The sequence below is a fragment of the Heterodontus francisci genome, chromosome 36, assembly GCF_036365525.1.
Source record: "Heterodontus francisci isolate sHetFra1 chromosome 36, sHetFra1.hap1, whole genome shotgun sequence".
NCBI classification, from domain to species: Eukaryota; Metazoa; Chordata; class Chondrichthyes; order Heterodontiformes; family Heterodontidae; genus Heterodontus; species Heterodontus francisci.
Window position 1 is genome coordinate 26,020,459 of NC_090406.1, and position 19,476 is coordinate 26,039,934.

A 19,476-nucleotide genomic window follows, 5' to 3' on the forward strand; every position below is an offset into this window, starting at 1 on the left:
TTTCTATGTGAAGATTAGGGAAGAAGTTTGTAGACACTGGTTATAGTCGTAAAAGAATGATTGGTTACTGCTGACATTCTGGAGGAATTAAAGTTAGCAAATGCAACATCCATATTTATAAAAGCAGAATAAATCTAAATCAGCCAACTACTAACCCATTAGCCCAACATCAATACTAAAATACTGGAAACCATTTAAGGAATGGGTTTCACGAGTGCCTATGTACTAGTAACTTCTGAAAAAACAGCCAGTATGGATTTAGAAGAGGTAAATCCTGCATGACAAACCTCCTCAACTTGTTTTAGGAGATTACAAATAAGGCTGAATCCCTCCAATACATCTAGGTGTTGTCCCTTAGCAATATCATCCATAGGGCAAGCTTTGTTATGTACACCAATGATATCCACCATGACCCTTTCAACCCTGCATTCTATCCATCCCCATTATCATTTATTTCCACCTCCTCAACATTACCCACTCCATCACTGATTTAGGCCTTTGCCACTTCCAGACTTGACTGAGCCAACCCTCCTTACTGCTCCAAAGTCCTCCTTACTGGACTCCCATTTTCCTCCTTCCATAAACATTAACTTGTCTAAAGCTCTGCCACTCATGTCTTGTCCTGCATCAAGACACACTATCCCCACCCTCTTCTCAACTTTCACAGCTCATCAAAATCTTAAATTTAAAGTTCTCAGCTGCCCTACATCACCAATGCATGCTTCTCCAGCCCTATAACTCCTCGCAAACACTATGTTCTTGTGACGCTAGAGTTCTGTTCACTCCCACCCGCCCTCCAACACACCCATCCTTTTATCCCATCACTCATGCCAGAGCCTCCAGATGCCTAAGTTCTATTCTCCTGAGCTCCCTCCTCTAAAACTCTCCACCTCTATCTGCCTTTAAAAATCTTCTCAATACCCATTGCTTCAACAAGGCTTTGAATCATCCCTCCTAATTTCTCAATTTTGGCTCAGTGTCCATTTTCTATGAAAAGTTTTGGGATGCTTCATTACATTAAAAGGACTAAGCAAATTCAAGCTGTTGTTACTGTAGCTTACTTGTATTTTAAGAAAATATTTAACAATTGCTCACAGGAAGGACTTCTAACAAATTAAAAATCATGGGAATCTAGGACTAACAAGAGACCGAATAAAAGTAGCATTAAAAAGGGAAACAGAATTTTTGAGATACAGTGGCAGACATGTGAAGGTATACATATTGAAGAGCTAAGGGAGCCCCTATCAAACTGATTAAAAGTATTAAATGCTATAAATAAGATGAACCCAGAACACGACCCCAAGATAAGTAAGGCCAGTATGACAAGAAAGTGTAAATCTGACTTGACCAAAGGTAAAACTTAGATATTAGAAAAGATGTACTTACTCAAAGAATAGTACATTTGGAATGATCTCCTAAGTAAAAGTTAATAGTATATTCTCGTTGGTTTTTATACTTGGCCAATCAAGAACAATTTTAATCAAAGATTTAGAACAGAAGTATTAAAGGAAAAACAGTGCTTAATGCAGTAAAATTATACAACTTTTAACAAGGCTGTCCAGACTCCCATTAGACCACCGACAAATTAAATATTTAGTTTTCTCTGCTTTGTTGCATTTATAAATGGCTTGCATTAAAAGCCAAAAGGAAACACAGTAGAAATAGAGCTTTGTGCTTTTTCTATCCATTTCCTCATTACTCATTTTTGGGTTGCTCCAGAAACCACAGTCTGTTAGAAACGACAAGCAAGATGATCTAATAAGTGTCTACATAAAAACAGTGGCACAGTTATAACTACTTGTTGCAGGTTTACTATTAGTTTATACATTTACATCCATTAGAATAGATTGTGGCTTGCTATATTTTGTATCATACATTCTCCTTCCCTCCGGCTAGTTTTACACTGTGCCTTTTTTTCCATGGAAAAGAAACTCAGGCTGAGTGCAAAAATGACCTAACAACTCACTATCAGCCCATTTTACACCTGGCATTCACACACATGTGCTCACAAAAGTAGTACAATACTACATAACCTTTAAGGTATACTATCATGAATATTTGGTTTGCAAATGATCAAAGATGGCAACAGAAACACAAGTGTTACGACCAGGTGAGAAGGGGTCTAGGGGTTCCCTCTCAGCCTTTGCCTGTTTTAACCGTAACAAGGTTTAATTTTAAAACAGTGTTTTTAGCTCCCCATTAGTGATTCCTTGTTCACTGCTCCAATTGTAAGGCAAAGAAATCAAATAGATTTCCTTAGATTTAAACAAGAAAGGTGGAAGTTTATTAATCTTAAACTCTAATCCAGATGTCAAAATGTGATATTAATATAAAGTAGTAATACAAGTATTACAGATCCAAAATTTTCTCTGTATTTTCTGCAGACGATCTGCATATATGCTGCCATGTTTCATCAGTGATATAAGATCCTGAGGGGAATATGCAACGTGACCACGCTAGCATGCATATGCGATAAACACACACGCAGATAGAAACAGAAAAAGTAGAAGGAATAAAGGGGAAAAGTTTGAGGCAATATCTGGTAGTTACAGTCCTTTAAGTTCAATGTGGAGTCTTTGGTTGCCGGTAAGTCTTTCAATTCGTTGGGGCCCAGTTCACGCTTCAACTTGTTCCGATGTTAGGAGTCTTTTCTCTCAAGGTTTACGTGTCTTCCGTTGGTCCGGTGGCTTGGGAGAAAGCGAGAGAGAGAAAGAGGCTTCCTTGTTCCAGCTTCAGTTGCACACTGCCCTGTGGTCCTTTCTGTGCGGCACAATTCCAAAAAACCCAGGTTGCCCAGCAGGTTAGTCATGTGACTAGCTCCTTATTTGGAACAGTCTCTCCTGTGAGGTTTGTGGATTGTATTACCTTAGCAGTCCCTGTGATCAAAATCCATTTTGGGTTAATTGGAGCAGGGAATAGTCCTTTGTCTTCACAAGCAGCGTCTCTTAGTAAGCAAATGTCCTTCCAGCCCAGTGTCTGGTGATCTTCAAACAAGTCATTTCTTCACTCCAGCAAAAGTTTAAAATCAATGTTCATATGACAAAACTAATATGCCTCATTCTTGGCAGTTGGGGGTCTGCATGTCACAAAGGCAATTTTTGTGACTAAGATGTCAAAATGTGATATTAATATAAAGTAGTAATACAAGTACTACAGATCAAAAATTTTCTCTGTATTTTCTGCACTGACGATCTGTATATATGCTGCCACGTTTCATTGGTGATATAAGATCCTGAGGGGACTTAATAGAGTGGAGGATGTTTCCTCTTGTGGGAGAGACTAGAACTAGGGGACACAGTTTAAGAATAAGAGGTCTCCCTTTTAAGACAGAGATGAGGAGAATTTTTTTTCTCAATGGGTCATTAGTCTGTGGAATTCTCTTCCCCAGAAAGCAGTGGAGTCTGGGTCATGGAATTTATTCAAGGCCGAGTTAGATTTTTGATGGACAAGGGAGTCAGGGGTTATGGGGGGGCAGACAGGAAAGTGGAGTTGAGACCACAACCACATCAGCCATGATCTTATCGAATGGCGGAGCAGGCTCAAATAGCCGAATGGCCTGCTCCTGCTCCTAAGTCCTATGTTCCTATGATGGCAGATTAAACTGTTCTACAGTGTTACATCCCCACAGTTGTATTTCCTATCCAACATCCTTAGTGATTTACCACCCTTTAGGAATATATAGATCCATATAATAATTTTGTGCCATTCCTACCCAACTATCTGACATCTCATCCAACCTGTTCGTTGAAGACTCATGTCTTATCTTTCTGATTGTTGTGTGTTTCTACTGAGAATGGCAGGAAGGGACAGAGAAAAATCTAAGAACACACCAACAGTCAAGACTAGATGTTACAAAGATAACAAAAAGACACAACTAAAGGCTCTGTATCTGAATGCACATAGCATTCATAACAAGTTAGACGAACTGATAGCACACATTGAAGCAAATAAATATGATCTGATAGCCATTACAGAGAAGTGGCTGCAGGATGAAAAGGATTAGGGCCTGAATATTAAGGGTTATCTGACATTCAAGAAGAATAGGAAGCTAGGTAATGTAGGAGGGGTGACACTGTTAATCAAGGATGGCACTGCTGCAATAGTTAGAGATGGCCTTGGTTCAGAACAGGATGTAGAATTGGTTTGGGTGGAGATGAGGAATAGTAGGGGAAAGAAGTCACTATTGGGAGTGGTCTACAGGCCCCTTAACAGTAACCACAATGTAAGACAAAGTATACAAGAAGAAATATTAGGTGCTTGTGATAAAGGGATGGCAATAATCATGGGTGATTTTAATCTACATATAAACTGGAAAAATCAGATTGGAAATTGTAGCCTGGATGAGGAGTTCATAGAATGCTTTCGAGATAGTTTCTTAGAGCAGCACGTTCTGGAACCAACCAGACAGCAGGTTATATTAGACTTGGTATTGTGTAATGTGACAGGATTAATTAATGACCTCAGAGTAAAGGCACCTCTAGGTAGCAGCGACCACAATATGATTGAATTTTACATCCAGTTTGAAAGAGAGAAGAGTGGGTCTAAGACTAGTTTTTAAACTTAAATAAGGGCAACTATGCGGGCATGAAAGCTGAGCCAGCTGAAGTGAACTGGGTCACTAGGCGAGGAGATAGACCAATAGAGAAGCAGTGGCAGACATTTAAGGGGATATCTCAGAATACTCAGGATAGGTATATTCCTACTATAAAGAGAAATTCTAAGGGGAGGACTCACCATCCGTGGTTAACTAAAGAAGTTAAGGAAAGCGTCAAACTTAAGGAAAAAGCATATAATTGTGCAAAGATGAGTGGCAGGTGAGAGGATTGGTCAGAATATAAAGAACAGCAGAGAAGGACTAAAAGGTTAATCAGGAGAAAGAAATTCAAGTATGAGAGGAAGCTAGCTAGAAATGTAAAAATGGATAGCAAGAGTTTCCACAGGTATTTAAAAAGGAAAAGAATAAGTAAAGTGAGTGTTGGTGACTTCTCTTTGTCAGGGGTTGTAGCGATGGGGCCTGGGAAATACTTGTGGGAGCGGCCTGCCACGACCCCCAACATAGAGAAGGTCCCACCACATTTTACCAGTGGTGGCAAGTGGGGCTTTCATTTAAATATTACACCTAATTAAATAAACATGCAAATCAACTTACCTGGTCCCAGCAGCCGTCCCACGCCAGTATTACGGCCGCCCACTGCAACCCACGCGCCTTCAGAACACAATTTGGAGTTCTGAGGCGAGTCACTGGTGGGGAGGGGGAAGGAGTGAAATTAGCAGGGTCGGTGGGGGGGGGGGAAAGCAGAACAAACATTTTATATTGGCTGTGGGGATTGTGGGAAGCGGTTGAAGGGCAAATGTGACAAGGTTGGAGGGGAAGGTTCGGGGTGGGAATAAAGTTATTGATCATCATATTCTTCTTCTCTTTTTTGACCTCCTTGTCTCGAGAGACAATGGGTAAGCACCTGGAGGTGGTCAGTGGTTTGTGCAGCAGCGCCTGGAGTGGCTATAAAGGCCAATTCTAGAGTGACAGACTCTTCCACAGGTGCTGCAGAAAAATTTGTTTATCGCGGCTGTTACACAGTTGGCTCTCCCCTTGCGCTTCTGTCTTTTTTCCTGCCAACTGCTAAGTCTTTTCGACTTGCCACACTTTAGCCCCGCCTTTATGGCTGCGCGCCAGCTCTGGCGATCGCAGGCAACTGACTCCCACTACTTGTGATCAATGTCACAGGACTTCATGTCGCATTTGCAGACGTCTTTAAAGCGGAGACATGGACGGCTGGTGGGTCTGATACCAGTGGCGAGCTCGCTGTACAATGTGGCTTTGGGGATCCTGCCATCTTCCATGCGGCTCACATGGCCAAGCCATCTCAAGCGCCGCTGACTCAGTAGTGTGTATAAGCTGGGGATGTTGGCCGCCTCGAGGACTTCTGTGTTGGAGATATAGTCCTGCCACCTGATGCCAAGTATTCTCCGGAGGCAGATAAGATGGAATGAATTGAGACGTCGCTCTTGGCTGACATACGTTGTCCAGGCCTCGCTGCCATAGAGCAAGGTACTGAGGACACAGGCTTGATACACTCGGACTTTTGTTTTCCATGTCAGTGCGCCATTTTCCCACACTCTCTTGGCCAGTCTGGACATAGCAATGGAAGCCTTTCCCATGTGCTTGTTGATTTCTGCATCTAGAGACAGGTTACTGGTGATAGTTGAGCCTAGGTAGGTGAACTCTTGAACCACTTCCGGAGCGTGGTTGCCGATATTGATGGATGGAGCATTTCTGACGTCCTGTCCCATGATGTTCGTTTTCTTGAGGCTGATGGTTAGGCCAAATTCATTGCAGGCAGCCGCAAACCTGTCGATGAGACTCTGCAGACACTCTTCAGTGTGAGATGTTAAAGCAGCGTCAGCAAAGGGGAGTTTCCTGATGAGGACTTTCCATACTTTGGACTTCGCTCTTAGACGGGCAAGGTTGAACAACCTGCCCCCTGATCTTGTGTGGAGGAAAATTCCTTCTTCTGAAGACTTGAACGCATGTGCGAGCAGCAGGGAGAAGAAAATCCCAAACAGTGTGGGTGCGAGAACACAGCCCTGTTTCACGCCACTCAGGATAGGAAAGGGGTCTGATGAGGCGCCGCAATGCTGCATTGTGCCTTTCATATTGTCATGGAATGAGGTGATGATGTTTAGTAGCTTTGGTGGACATCCAATCTTTTCTAGTAGTCTGAAGAGACCACGTCTGCTGACGAGGTCAAAGGCTTTGGTGAGATTAATGAAAGCAATGTAGAGGGGCATCTGTTGTTCGTGGCATTTTCTCCTGTATCTGACGAAGGGAGAACAGCATGTCAATGGTCGATCTCTTTGCACGAAAGCCACACTGTGCCTCAGGGTAGACGCGCTCGGCCAGCTTCTGCAGCCTGTTTAAAGTGACTCGAGCAAAGACTTTCCCCACTATGCTGAGCAGGGAGATTCCACGGTAGTTGTTGCAGTCAGCACGGTCACCTTTGTTTTTATAGAGGATGATGATATTGGCATCGCGCATGTCCTGAGGTACTGCTCCCTCGTCCCAGCACAGGCAAAGCAGTTCATGTCGTGCTGAGAGTATAGTAGGCTTGGCACTCTTGATTATTTCAGGGGTAATGCCGTCCTTCCCAGGGACTTTTCCGCTGGCTAGAGAATCAATGGCATCACTGAGTTGCGATTTTGTTGGCTATACGTCCAGCTCATCCATGACTGGTAGAGGTTGGGCTGCATTGAGGACAGTCTCAGTGACAACATTTTCCCTGGAGTACAGTTCTAGGTCGTGCTCAACCCAGCGGTCCATTTGCTTGCGTTGGTCAGTGATCATGTCCCCTGATTTAGATTTGGATCGGACATATCGATTCATATAGGACAATAAAAAAAACATTGGGGAGGTTGGGAAAGGGCCTCCTGCGTCTATTTTTAATTACAAATCTCAGAGTAATGTTTGTTTAAAAATTCACATTTTTGCCAAATGCTTAAAGCCCTTTAAAAATAGCACCTTATGTCATCGGAGGCGGCCACTCTGCCCCCCCATTTAAGTGAGCCCCTGCGCCAAATACTGCGGGGGCTCAGTGGAGACACTAATAAAATTCAGCCCGATGTTTTTTCTTGTGGGTAAGTCCAGACCTAGGGGGCACTGTTTTAAAATTCGGGGTCACCCTTTTAGGATAGAAGGTTGTGCGACTTTGGAACTCTCTGCCTCAGAAGGTGGTGGTGGCGGTGACATTGAATATTTTTAAGGTGGAGGTAGATGGATTCTTGTTCGGCAAGGGAATCAAGAGGTATCAGGGGTAGATGGGAGTGTGGGATTTGAAACACAAACAAATCAACCATGATCTTATTGAATGGCGGAGCAGGCTAAAGGGGCCAAATGGCCTACTTCTGCTAATTCATATGTTTGTATTTACTGGTTGTGACTATTACATAGTGTAATTTCTGGTTAGATATTCTTGTGACCCACATATTGTACCAATGTTTTCTGTGCCATGCAGCTACTATGAGAGATCTCTGCATCCTAGTCATTACTGAAGTTAAACTGGTAGTTTGTAACAGTGGTTACCACTTACATGGTGTGAGCTTTTGACTTAGTGGCAACATTCCCACCTCCAAGTCAGAACGTGAAGGATTTGAGCCTCACTGCAGACAGCCCCAGGGAGTGGAGAATAGAATATGGTCTCCAAATGTGGACATCCAGTGGGGTACTCGCATCTAGACAGAGGGAGCACTGGTCCAATGGGGCTAATTGTATCTGAGAGGTGTGCGTTCTCCCTTCCACCCTCATCATCGTAGAATCGAAGGGCTCTTTAGCCTTGGTTGCAGACCACCTAAGAGAAGGTACTCTGAATATAAAAACTACTACGAAAGCAATGGTAACCACCTCCGCTACTCTTCCCTAGTGTGGCTCAAGAATCTCACAAGAAACTCAAGTTAGGACCTGCCCTTGGGCAGAAGACCACTTACATTGCATTACTGTATATAAATGACTAAACTAAAGTACATCCTAAAATAAATAGACCCTGAATAGTATCTGCTATCCTAGCCTTCCTCCTCACACTCTCTCCTCATTGGGCTCCCACTCTTTCCGCAGTACATGGCCTGGCACAGTACCATTCCACTGGCTTCATCTCCTGGGCCAACTCTACATGCAGCCACTACACTGCTCACAATATCCCTCCGACAGGCCTACCATCAAAACCATTGTCCCAACCCTGCTGGTATCCACCAGCAGTAACAACATCCTTGCATGAGAATTCTGCATTCCAAGAAATGTGCTGACATTCTGGAATACAATACTGGCATATTTAGTACAAATAGAATTTGCCATTATATATTTAAGTCAAAATGTTGCATATGCTGATTCAAAGGAGATTTTGATTGATTCATATATTGATTTGTCCAGTGGACATTTAGAGTTCCCAACAAATAGCTGGTGAGTAGAATATTAAGCTCAAGGCCCTTATGGGATAAACAGCAAAAAAATTGCAACTTCACAAAATGGAGTGAGTAACAAAAACCCCAAAGTACCAAAATTAAGGCTGTAATTTGTTAATAAAACATTCAGTACTGTTGCTGTATCGACAAAATGTGTTGTTCTGCCCATCAAGGACAGAAAGATTCAGTGACAGGTTTAGATGAAATTCCTTTTTTCCTGATGAAGAAAAAGGAGGAAATGTCATGGAAGCAAGGATGCTTTAGAAATAACCATTGTTCTCAGCTGCCTCTCTCAATGTAGTGACAGGGTAGCCATTTGGAATATTCTGAGGTAATTCTAAAGTCCTATCAGAGCTATCATTTCAAAACAGCATGACTTGACAAATTCTTTCAGCAGATATCCTTAGGGAAATTTGTTCTTCTCCCTGCACTTGTTCAATGAATTTTTGTTTATCAAAGCGAGGGATATTAGGGCTGGGAAAAAGGATAACTTCCACATTTCATAAACCCAGTATCAACATTAAGTACTTTCAATCAGGTACAGCACAACTAGAAACAAAGTTACTTTCCCTCCACTGATATCCCAACAATGTGCCTTATCTGTAATTTCAGAGGAGCACCCCAAACGATACTAGTGTGACATTATCCATTCCCAACAACAGCATCCTCCAGCCTCCCTGAATGTGCATGCCAATAACTGCTAACAGGGACAGTTAGTGCTTTGGATGGAACAGTCTAAATTAATTTCAAATAGGATCTTTATAGCCAACAGAGGGCCCATCAGTCTGGAATGAATTCAAACAACTTGCAAAAGTGAAAAGCCAACATGCAACCCAGGGCCCCAGCATTAAACATATTGCCAGTAAATTATTTTATTTTCCCTCTTGGAAGGCAGAACCAAGAAACCTAAATAGGCTAGTTTATGTTTCCAATATATAACAAATCCTCAGTCAGCCTGAGCAATATTCTATCATGATTCCAAATATGTAACATCAGTACTAAAATATTAGTTTGAGATTTACTACATACTAACTATAATTTTTTTGTTTCTGGTTTGGTTTAAAATACATCTCTGACTAAATACATTTTACAACCAAATTGCAACATAAAAAGCAAACTGAAAGCAAGAAAATACTGTTTAGTGCATTAAGCCTGCTCCTTCCAGAGATCAGGTGCAATCTATCAAATGTTAGGTTCAACCCCACCCCCTTAATATCATCAGGAGAAATTCCACATAAAAATTCCACACAAAAACATACTGATTATCAAAAATAATGAGGCAAAACTTCAGAATATGTATCCATATCCACATATGCCCCTTCCCCCTAACATACTGCATTGCATCCAGCAGCACAAATACAATATGGCCAATTACCACCCCTTCAGTTCACTCGATCATCAGTAAAGTGATGGAAGTTGTCATCGGCAGTGCTATCAAGCGCCACTTGAACAGCAATAACCTGCTCACCGACACTCAGTTTGGGATCCGCCAGGGCCACTCGGGTCCTGATCTCATTATAGCCTTAGTCCAAATATGGAGAAAAGAGCTGAACTCAAGAGGTGAGGTGAGAGTGACTGCCTTTGACATCAAGGTAGCATTTGACTGAGTGTGGCACCAAAGAGCCCTAGCAAAACTGGAGTTCATGGGAATCAGGGGGAAAATTCTCCACTGGTTGGTGTCATACCGAGCACAAAGGAAGATGGTTGTGGGAGGCCAATCATCTCAGACCCAGGACATTGCTGCAGGAGTTCCTCAGGGTAGTGTCCTAGAACCAACCATCTTCAGTTCTTTCATCAATGACCTTCCCTCCATCATAAGGTTAGACGTGGGGATGTTTGCTGATGATTGTACGATTTTTAGTACCATTCGCAATTCCTCAAATACTGAAGCAGTCCGTGTCCATATGCAGCAAAATTTGGACAACATTCAGCCTTGGGCTGACAAGTGGCAAGTAACATTCACGCCACACAAGTGCCAGACAATGACCACCTCCAACAAGACGAATCTAACCATCTCCCCTCGACATTCGATGACATTACCATGCTGAATACCCCACTATCAACATCCTGGGGGTTGAAACTGGACTGGAGCCTCATAAATACTATGGCTACAAGAGCAGGGCAGAGTCTGGGAATCCTGCTACGAGTAACCCACCTCCTGACTCCCCAAAGCCTGTCCACCATCTGCAAGGCACAAGTCAAGAGTGTGATGGAATACTCTCCTCTTGCCTGGATGACTGCAGTTCCAACAACACTCAGGAATCTCAACACCATCCAGGACAAAGCAGCCCACTTAATTGGCACCCCATTCACCACCTTAAACATCCACTCCCTCCAACAACAATGCACAGTGGCAGCAGTATGTACTAAATACAAGATGCACTGCAGCAACTCAGCACACCACCTTCAACTGCACCTTCCAAACCTGCGACCTCTTCCATCTAGAAGGACAAAGGCAGCAGACGCGTGGAAACACCACCATCTGCAAGTTCCTCTCCAAGCCACATACTGTCCTGTCCTGGAGCTATATCGCCGTTTCTTCACTGTCATAGGATCAAAATCCTGGAACTCTCTCCCTAACAGCACTGTGGACTGCTACAGTTCAAGAAGGCAGCTCACCACCACTTTCTCAAGGGCAATTAAGGATGGGCAACAAAAGCTGGCCTTGTCAGTGACACCCACATCCCATGAAACGATTAATTAAAAAAGTCCCGAAATGCAAAAGAACCATTATATCCCATGGATATTTGATGATCCAAGTCTATACCAATCCATACAACTTCCAATAACTTTCCTAACCAGATACATATCCAGTCCTATTACACTTATTAACTGTGAGGGAAGAAGTTTTTTCTAATCCCTAGGCTGACTGGAGACTTATTTGAAACTTAAATTCATCAGTACCCTAAATTGGGGGCAATCAGTACAGATGACAGCAGCCCCTTTAATGACTGCTAGCTTGGTTACTGTAGAGCCTGAGAAAATAGTCAGAGCTTGGGCAGTGTAAGCTCTGACTATTTTAAACAAATTTTGCAAAAGGGTCCATCTGAAAAAAAGGCACTGCCAAATTTAGCAGTGCACCTTCAGCCCATCCCACTACTAAATTTGCCATAATTGTATTGTTTTACAGCTGCAAAATGGCACAATTATGTTGAATTTAGGCCCCATTAATTCAAAGCTGTTGCCCCCAACTTACATGCTTACACATCAAGCCATAGAATAGAATCATAGAATGATACAGCTCAGAAGATTGCCATTCAGTCCATCGTGCCTCTATCAGCTCTTTGGTAGTGCTACCCAACTAGTCCTTCTCTCCCACTCTTTTCCCAGAATGCTTTGCTCCCCCTTCAATTGTTTATCTAATTCTTTTTTTTGAAAATTACTTTCAATCTGCTTCCATTACCCTTTCAGGCAGTGCATTCTAGATCATAATTTGTGCAAAAAAACGCTTCCTCAGTTACCTCTGGTCCTCTGCCAATTATCTTAAATTTGTGTCCTCTGGTTACCCACCCATCTGCCATTGGTAACAGTTTCTCTGCATTTACTCTATCAAAAGGATTTGAATGCCTTTATCAAATCTTCTTCTAACCTTCTCTGCTTTAAAGAGGTCAACCCCAGCTTCCCAGTCTCTCCACATAACTGACATCCCTCAGCCCTGATACCATTCTAGTAAATATCTTCTGCACCCTCTCTAAGTCTTTGACTATACTAACCATAAGAGCAACAGTAGTTCCAGAATGCTAAAATAGCATTTCAATAGGTGACAAGCAAAGTAATTTTAATCAGTGGTTGTTATGCTCGGCCCCCACCTGCCAAGAATGAGGCACATTAATTTTATCATGAATATTGATTTTAAACTGTTACTGAATTGAAGAAAGGACTTGTTAAACAGATCAGCTGTGGCTGGAAAAGACAGTTGCAAATTAACTGGGTGATTGGAAGGACAAAGGACCATTCCCTGACACATTCAACCCACAATGGACCTTGATCACCAGGTATTGTGTGTAAGGGGAGCATTCCAGAGACTGCTAAGGCGATACAATCCAAGATGTGGTCAGACCAGTTCGCCACATGACTAACCTACTTGGCAACTTGGGTTTTTCTGAATTGTACAAACAGTTTGAACTCAGAGTGTGTCTGTTTGCTCCTGGACTGAGAAGATCTCTCCTGTTTGCTCCCATCTCTTTCTCACAAGCTTCTGAATCCACTGAAGACACATGAACCCCAAGAGAGAAAAGTCTCCTACAGTGAATATGGTTTAAGAAGAATACTGGACCCCAACAAAAAGCAAGGACTCTACAGTGAGCTTGAAGAACTGTAACAAAAACTCTTTAGGAATTGCCTCAAACTTTTCCACTTTATTTTTCTTCTGCTCTTTTCTGTTTCTATTTGCATGTGTGTATTGCGCATGCATGCTAACGTGGGTGCATCATGTATCTGTAGGCGTTAAAAGAATTAGAGTTTAAGTCTAATAAATTTCAACTTCTCTTCTTTAAACCTAAGAAAGCCTGCTTGTGCTAGTTTCTTTACCTTATAATTGGAAAGCGGTGAACAAGGATTCACCAAGGGGGAGCTAAAAACACGGTGTGTCTAAAATTAAACCCTGTTACAGTAAGACCAAGTGAAGGCTGAAAGGGAACCCTAGACCTCAATCTCACCTGGTCGTAACAGTGGTACTTGTTTAAAATTATTAATATGTAATATGCCATTAATTATAAATGCCTTTATTGTGTAGTGCTAATCAACGAACTGTCATTTTAAAAAATCTTTTTAATTTTTCTGATTTTTTTATGTAGGGAATGGAATGTTTTCACTTTGATTTCCATTGTCAGCATCAAGCACTAATCGTTAAGATACAGTACTTCTAGCTGCGAAGTAAAGCTCTCTCTACACTGTGTCTGAACTCCAACTGAAGAAGATACACCTAGACCATATCAAGCTCTTCCTCTGTCAAAGTAGTTTCTGTAAAGCTTTAATGCAACTATATAAATGCAAGTTGTTGGTCTGCATTCTTAGCACCATTAGGCCACTTTGAGAAATATTCACAACCTATCAAAAATATAAGCAGATTTATACTGTGGTCCTAAATTCACTATCAACTGGACTGAGACTGTGGACACAGATTGGGGAGAATGAGCATCACCTCACTCAGGGCAGGTTTATTACTGGAACTTGCTGGCTGACAAACTGCTGGTCATATTTTCAATTAAATAAGTGAATTCAAATTACCAACACCCCAGGTGACTGATGGAAAGTGTGAACTTTGAACCTGCTTATTTCATTTCAAACTCTCTCTAAGTGACAAACGGATTCTGGAAACAAGCCCGCCTCAAGTGAGTAAAAGAAGTTGCTTCAGAGATGACTGTTTGCCTTGCTGATTGGGCTGATTGTTGGGACCTGACAGCTGCTGGTCTGCCTGACTGTGCGTTTGTTGCTAAAACAGTAGATTGAAATTTTTCACACTCCAGGAATCTACCCCATCAGTTCCTCGAAGCAGGGGAAGTCTGAATTCTGTACATTTTAATGTATGTGTGTTCTGTGACCTCCTCTCCCCCGCACCCACCCCCCTCCCCCCACATTCATATGTATGTGCAATGTGCCTCAGACCTATTTCCCCGAATGGTTTGTGTAAATTGGCAGCCCACATGTATTCTGCATTCAGTGCTCACAACCAGCAGATAAAACTATTGAATCAGTCTGTGCAGAATTCAAATTTAGGTACCTGAGTTGAAAGGGCAATAGGTGAGGCCATTCCACTATTTAATTACAAATTCTTAATTACAAACCAAATGAGCTAATTGTTTGCTTGATAAACCAACCAATATATGCATAACACAATCTTGTTGTACCGTACTGCAAGAAGATGTCACTTGGTCATTTACATTCTATGCTACTGACATTACTGCTGTAGAAAGGTGTTAGAAACTGTGGCCAGACAACATTCACATTCTTTCTGTATCTTTGTGTTTAAGAACCGTTGAGATAATATTCAAGATAACACCTATTTTAACTTAAACAACATGTGCACAAGACCTGACAAGAAACTATTGGAAGAAAATGTCAATCCACATTAAATTCATGTTATTAAACTCTTCCCCCCCACCACCCCCCAAAAAATAGCAAAGCAATGTTTAGAAACCCAGGACATTTGTGAATACTAATTTTGTACCTAACACCCAGTGTTAGCCATTCTAAATTAAAGCACACAGACACCCACAAGCCACAGGCCTCAACTTCACTGTTTCACAGTTTTTGCATGCCTTTACACCATGACTGCAACTAATACTACAGATCTGACTATAAATATAGTTCCTCAGATCAATATGTTTTGATATGATGTACATATGAGCATTGTTTCCTATTTCACTTGAGTCAATTTCACAAGGCTTAGTAGTCCACTGCAGTGAGTTTCTTCAAAGTAAACAAATGGAAACATGGACATTAGCAGGAATATATATTCACATGATCTTCCAATATATTTTATCTTAAAGAATGAAAACTGACAGGAATAGATAAATGACAAAAAAAAACAGGTGAAAGACAAATGTACAGAACAAGAACAAAAAAGGAAAGGAAGAAATAAAAAGCAAAGAAAAAGTTGAGAGGAGTAAGAAATTTCTTGTAAGGGATGATATATTTTTAATGAAGGAATGAAGAAGTGACAAAGGAAATACTGCAAGGAAAGGAACATAGTCGGACTGAATAAATACATAAAGTATACTAGCATATCAGGGTTCAGGTTCTGAATTATAATGTATACATTATGCCAAAACCTTTCACTTTCGTTTCTCCTTAAAACATATACGAAATGTCTCCTTGTTCTATATGGAAAGTTCCCTTTATCTGTTATTATTAAAGAATGTTTATAATGCTTCTAGACCATGAAACTATTTAAATAATTAATAGGACAATAATGCAGCTTTGTTATCCGATACAGACTGTCTGGACTGATTAGCTACACTTGAACTGCTTTCAGATTATTGCAAGCTGCTCTCCCTCTTCAAAATAGATTTCACGTTCTTGATCCTTAGAAAATAAAATGTGGACAAACGAAATATAAATTTATAGCGTCTTTAGAGATCTCTTTATTTACATCTTCAGTTCCTGCCAAAGAGAATGGGGTTTTTCTTTAGCAATCAATCCTTCTATTTCCTCGTAGGTCAATCGCTCTGAAGTATAATTTTTCATAGCTGAAGGAAACAGGAAGCCATATTTGCAAAGTTTTTCAGGTAAACCTTGCCGGATTATTAAACAACTCTTCAAGAATGTGCAAACTGACATTTCTGGAAAAAGCTAGTGAAATGACACTACTAAATTATAGATCAAATCGCCACCAAACTATGTCTCTGTTAAATAAAGCAACTTCTGTATGCAACCAACAGAACCTTCCCCACCAGGTATACATTCTACTAGAATATAAATAAACATATAACTGCATAAATATTGTCACTTGATGAATAACTACATGGGGGAAGGGTTCTCTTACTGAATTACATTTAGAATATACACCTGAAACACTTTAAAAATCAATATTATAAGTTAACTGATTAAACAATCAGCACCGAGGAGCAATGGATTTTACTGAAAACACTGTTTACCAAGCAGTCAGAAATTTTAACCTGCAGGATTTCTAAAAATGCACTAAACGAGCTCCTCATTTGAGAACCTCAACACCTGCTAAAATACAAAACATTTCTTTCCTTACACAAATCGATTCCCCCCACAAAGTTCCCTTTATTACAATTCAGAATGTCTGCATTACAATTTGGAGGGTTTAAAGAAAAATACTTGAGAAATAAACAGAAATAAAATATGTCCCCTCCAATGATAATAGTGCAAATAAACAAAAATAGGAGGGAGCAAAAGTTCTCTCCGCGCTGCAAAAGTTCTTCCTATTTCAGATACCCACAGGAACAATTTTTAAAACTTCGCAACAGCGGATGGAACTGTTCTGCACAGAACTGGGCAAACTTGGAACGAGTTAAACCTGCGCTTTTCGGGACACAAGGAGGGAGGGAGGGTGAGGGGAGGGGGGGGGGGGGAACCCCCTCAGCGTACGTTTTTTTTAAAAAAAACCTAACTAAATGTGGATTGCTTTTTGCAGGCGCTGCCAGGGAAAAGGGCAGGGGAAAATAAGGACTGGCGAACGGTCGCGACGAAAAGCATGCTGCAGAAATTGTCCCGCCATTTTTAACAGTAACCGCGTCCCATGGAAAATACAATGCGGTGAATGTGGCAAAGTGAGGAAGCGGGGTGGGGGGGGGGGGGGGGGGAGACATCCCCGCCATCAATAATCAATAATCGAACTGATGAAGAAATCACCTCACAGATTACATTACCTGAGTCAGGCAGAGCGGAGAATACATCATGACGACCTGAAGTGAAAAGTCTCAGATCATCCAAAAGTTACTGGATCATCGTGACATCTCGCCTCATCGTCTAAATCCCACCCCCAACAAAAAATAATAATTATATATTATATATATATACAGAGAGAGAGAGAGAGAGATAGAAGTGGAACGTATTAAGGAGTAGCTGAGGGAAAACAGTTCTGGAAACCGGGCTTCATCTGTCAACCGGAGAGAGGGACAGAGGGAGAGAGAGAGAGGGAGGGAGGAAGGGAGAGAGACAGAGAGAGGAATAAAGGAGAGCGATCGGGGAATGACGCGACCGTCCTGACCAAGCCCCAAAACATCTGACTTCAGGGAATTTCTGCCATTAGACCCAAATTTCAGCACCACTCGGAGCCCGCTCTCAGCCAATGGACCGAGGCCACTAGGAGATCGCCGGCAATGTAAATAATCCCAACTACTTTTTTTTTTTAACTCTTCGCTGCTCGCGATTGTTTTCAATACTCGTTCGCCAAAAGGCACTGGGCAAAACAAAACAAAAAAAGTTAGCGCCGCTTTAAGAGCCGCGGTTTAAAGGGAGACTTGCCCCAGACGCAACGCAGCCCTTGCGTTCTGACATACACAACGGTACCTATACTGTATATAAAAGCTGCACTGCAATGTTGTGCCCGCTGCTCTTTTTTCAGCCGTACGTGGTATTTAAAAAAAATCACAACAATAAAGTCCATGGACAAAATTGTAAAACAAACATTCCTATACAGGGGCCGCTAATATAGCGTTGCTTTCTATCCGACACATTTTGCTGCAGTGTTGCAATTATCCTTACAATTCTGCTGAAAGATATGGAACGGAAATATTGCTGGACTCCAGTTTTGCATCATGAGGGAAGTGAAATCAGGGAGCACAGACACAATCTTCTATGCCCGCTCAACTTTGAGATAAAGTTCAAATATTTAAACAGGATGAGTCAAATGAAAGACCCCAGTCGGAGTGCGCAAAACTGCAAAAGTCAAAGTCAATTGTAAAGTAATGACAGTGCACATGACTTTGTTGAAAGCCGCTGTATTGTTACAGAAGGAAATACGCTCTACAGCAGGCCGACAGAACAATTATTGCTTGCCAGGAGAAAAATAGCAATTTGCGTACGTGTAAGACTATTCTGTTTTAAATGTTTTAGAATAAATGCAGTGAAACTTTGGCATGGATAATTGCACAGTGATTTTAGTATTGCAATGATTGTGTGCTTAATAAATGCTTGATGCCAGTTGGGGAAGGCTTGCCGAAAGCACATCATTAAATTGATCGTTTAGTCTGCCGGATGGTGCATTTCTTTTCACTAACCGACGTTATCAGCACAAACCATTCTGTGCACCAATAGACCGACGCAATGTGTCCGAGCTATTCGGGCGCATTGTTTCCTCATCAGAGCAGAGTATGTTATTCTAACTGCATAGTGGGCCAGCAGTACGCAAGGCAAAGAACACAACATTGTATATCTGCAGTATATTCAAATGGAATCATCTCTTAAAATATAAAATGCAATTTCCATAAACCTGGATTGCAGACATTTACTAGTATGTCATCATGATGCCAAGTGCAATCTGCATTTCGCTTTTGGCCAGAAAACATTTTTGTCTCCAACACTTTAACCACAATATTCACCAGCTGAAGAATGTATGTAAAGTTTGCATGAGTCTGCAGATGGATAAATTTCACAACAGTGAAAGCTATTTCAAACAGTTTTACACACAGTTTCACAAAATCACTGATTGAAATGCAGGCGAACCGGGATTCTCCCAACTTTACACATCAAACCACCTTCCACTTGTGTACTTCTACACTATACAGTAACATACTACAGAAACCCTTCTGTAAGTATTTAATTCAGAGTAATATTAAGGAAAGGGAACTATTATTCCTAAACGGATAGCTAATTATTCAATATTTGAAGTTATCACGAATGCATTTTCGAATGGTTACGATTAACTTAAATAGCCAATATATTTGCTGGACCTAGATATATTAAATATAAAACTAGAACAGCTTTATTCTCCGAACTTTATGAATGTAGGCTGGGAATTCTATTTCAAAACTAGTGAAAGTGAATAATCTAAGCGCCGCAAAGCTATCTTGTCTGCGCTTCCTTAAAGTGTACCGAACTTTTCAAATTGGGTTT

At 41.4% G+C, this 19,476-nt stretch overlaps 1 protein-coding gene across 3 annotated transcripts in view; it reads right to left on the reverse strand.

Moving 5' to 3' along the window:
- The window catches only part of nfic (nuclear factor I/C), a 535,921-nt gene that overhangs the window by 515,661 nt on the left and 784 nt on the right, over positions 1-19,476 (reverse strand). For 2 of the 3 annotated variants that reach the window (XM_068016380.1, XM_068016378.1), the window contains exon 1: positions 17,289-17,860. The exons of the other annotated variant lie outside the window; for it this stretch is intronic. In XM_068016380.1, coding sequence (XP_067872481.1) covers positions 17,289-17,318 — 30 coding nt within the window. In that variant the 5' untranslated portion in view covers positions 17,319-17,860. Of the gene's footprint in view, positions 1-17,288; positions 17,861-19,476 lie in introns of those variants that run through there. 3 annotated transcript variants of the gene reach the window in all.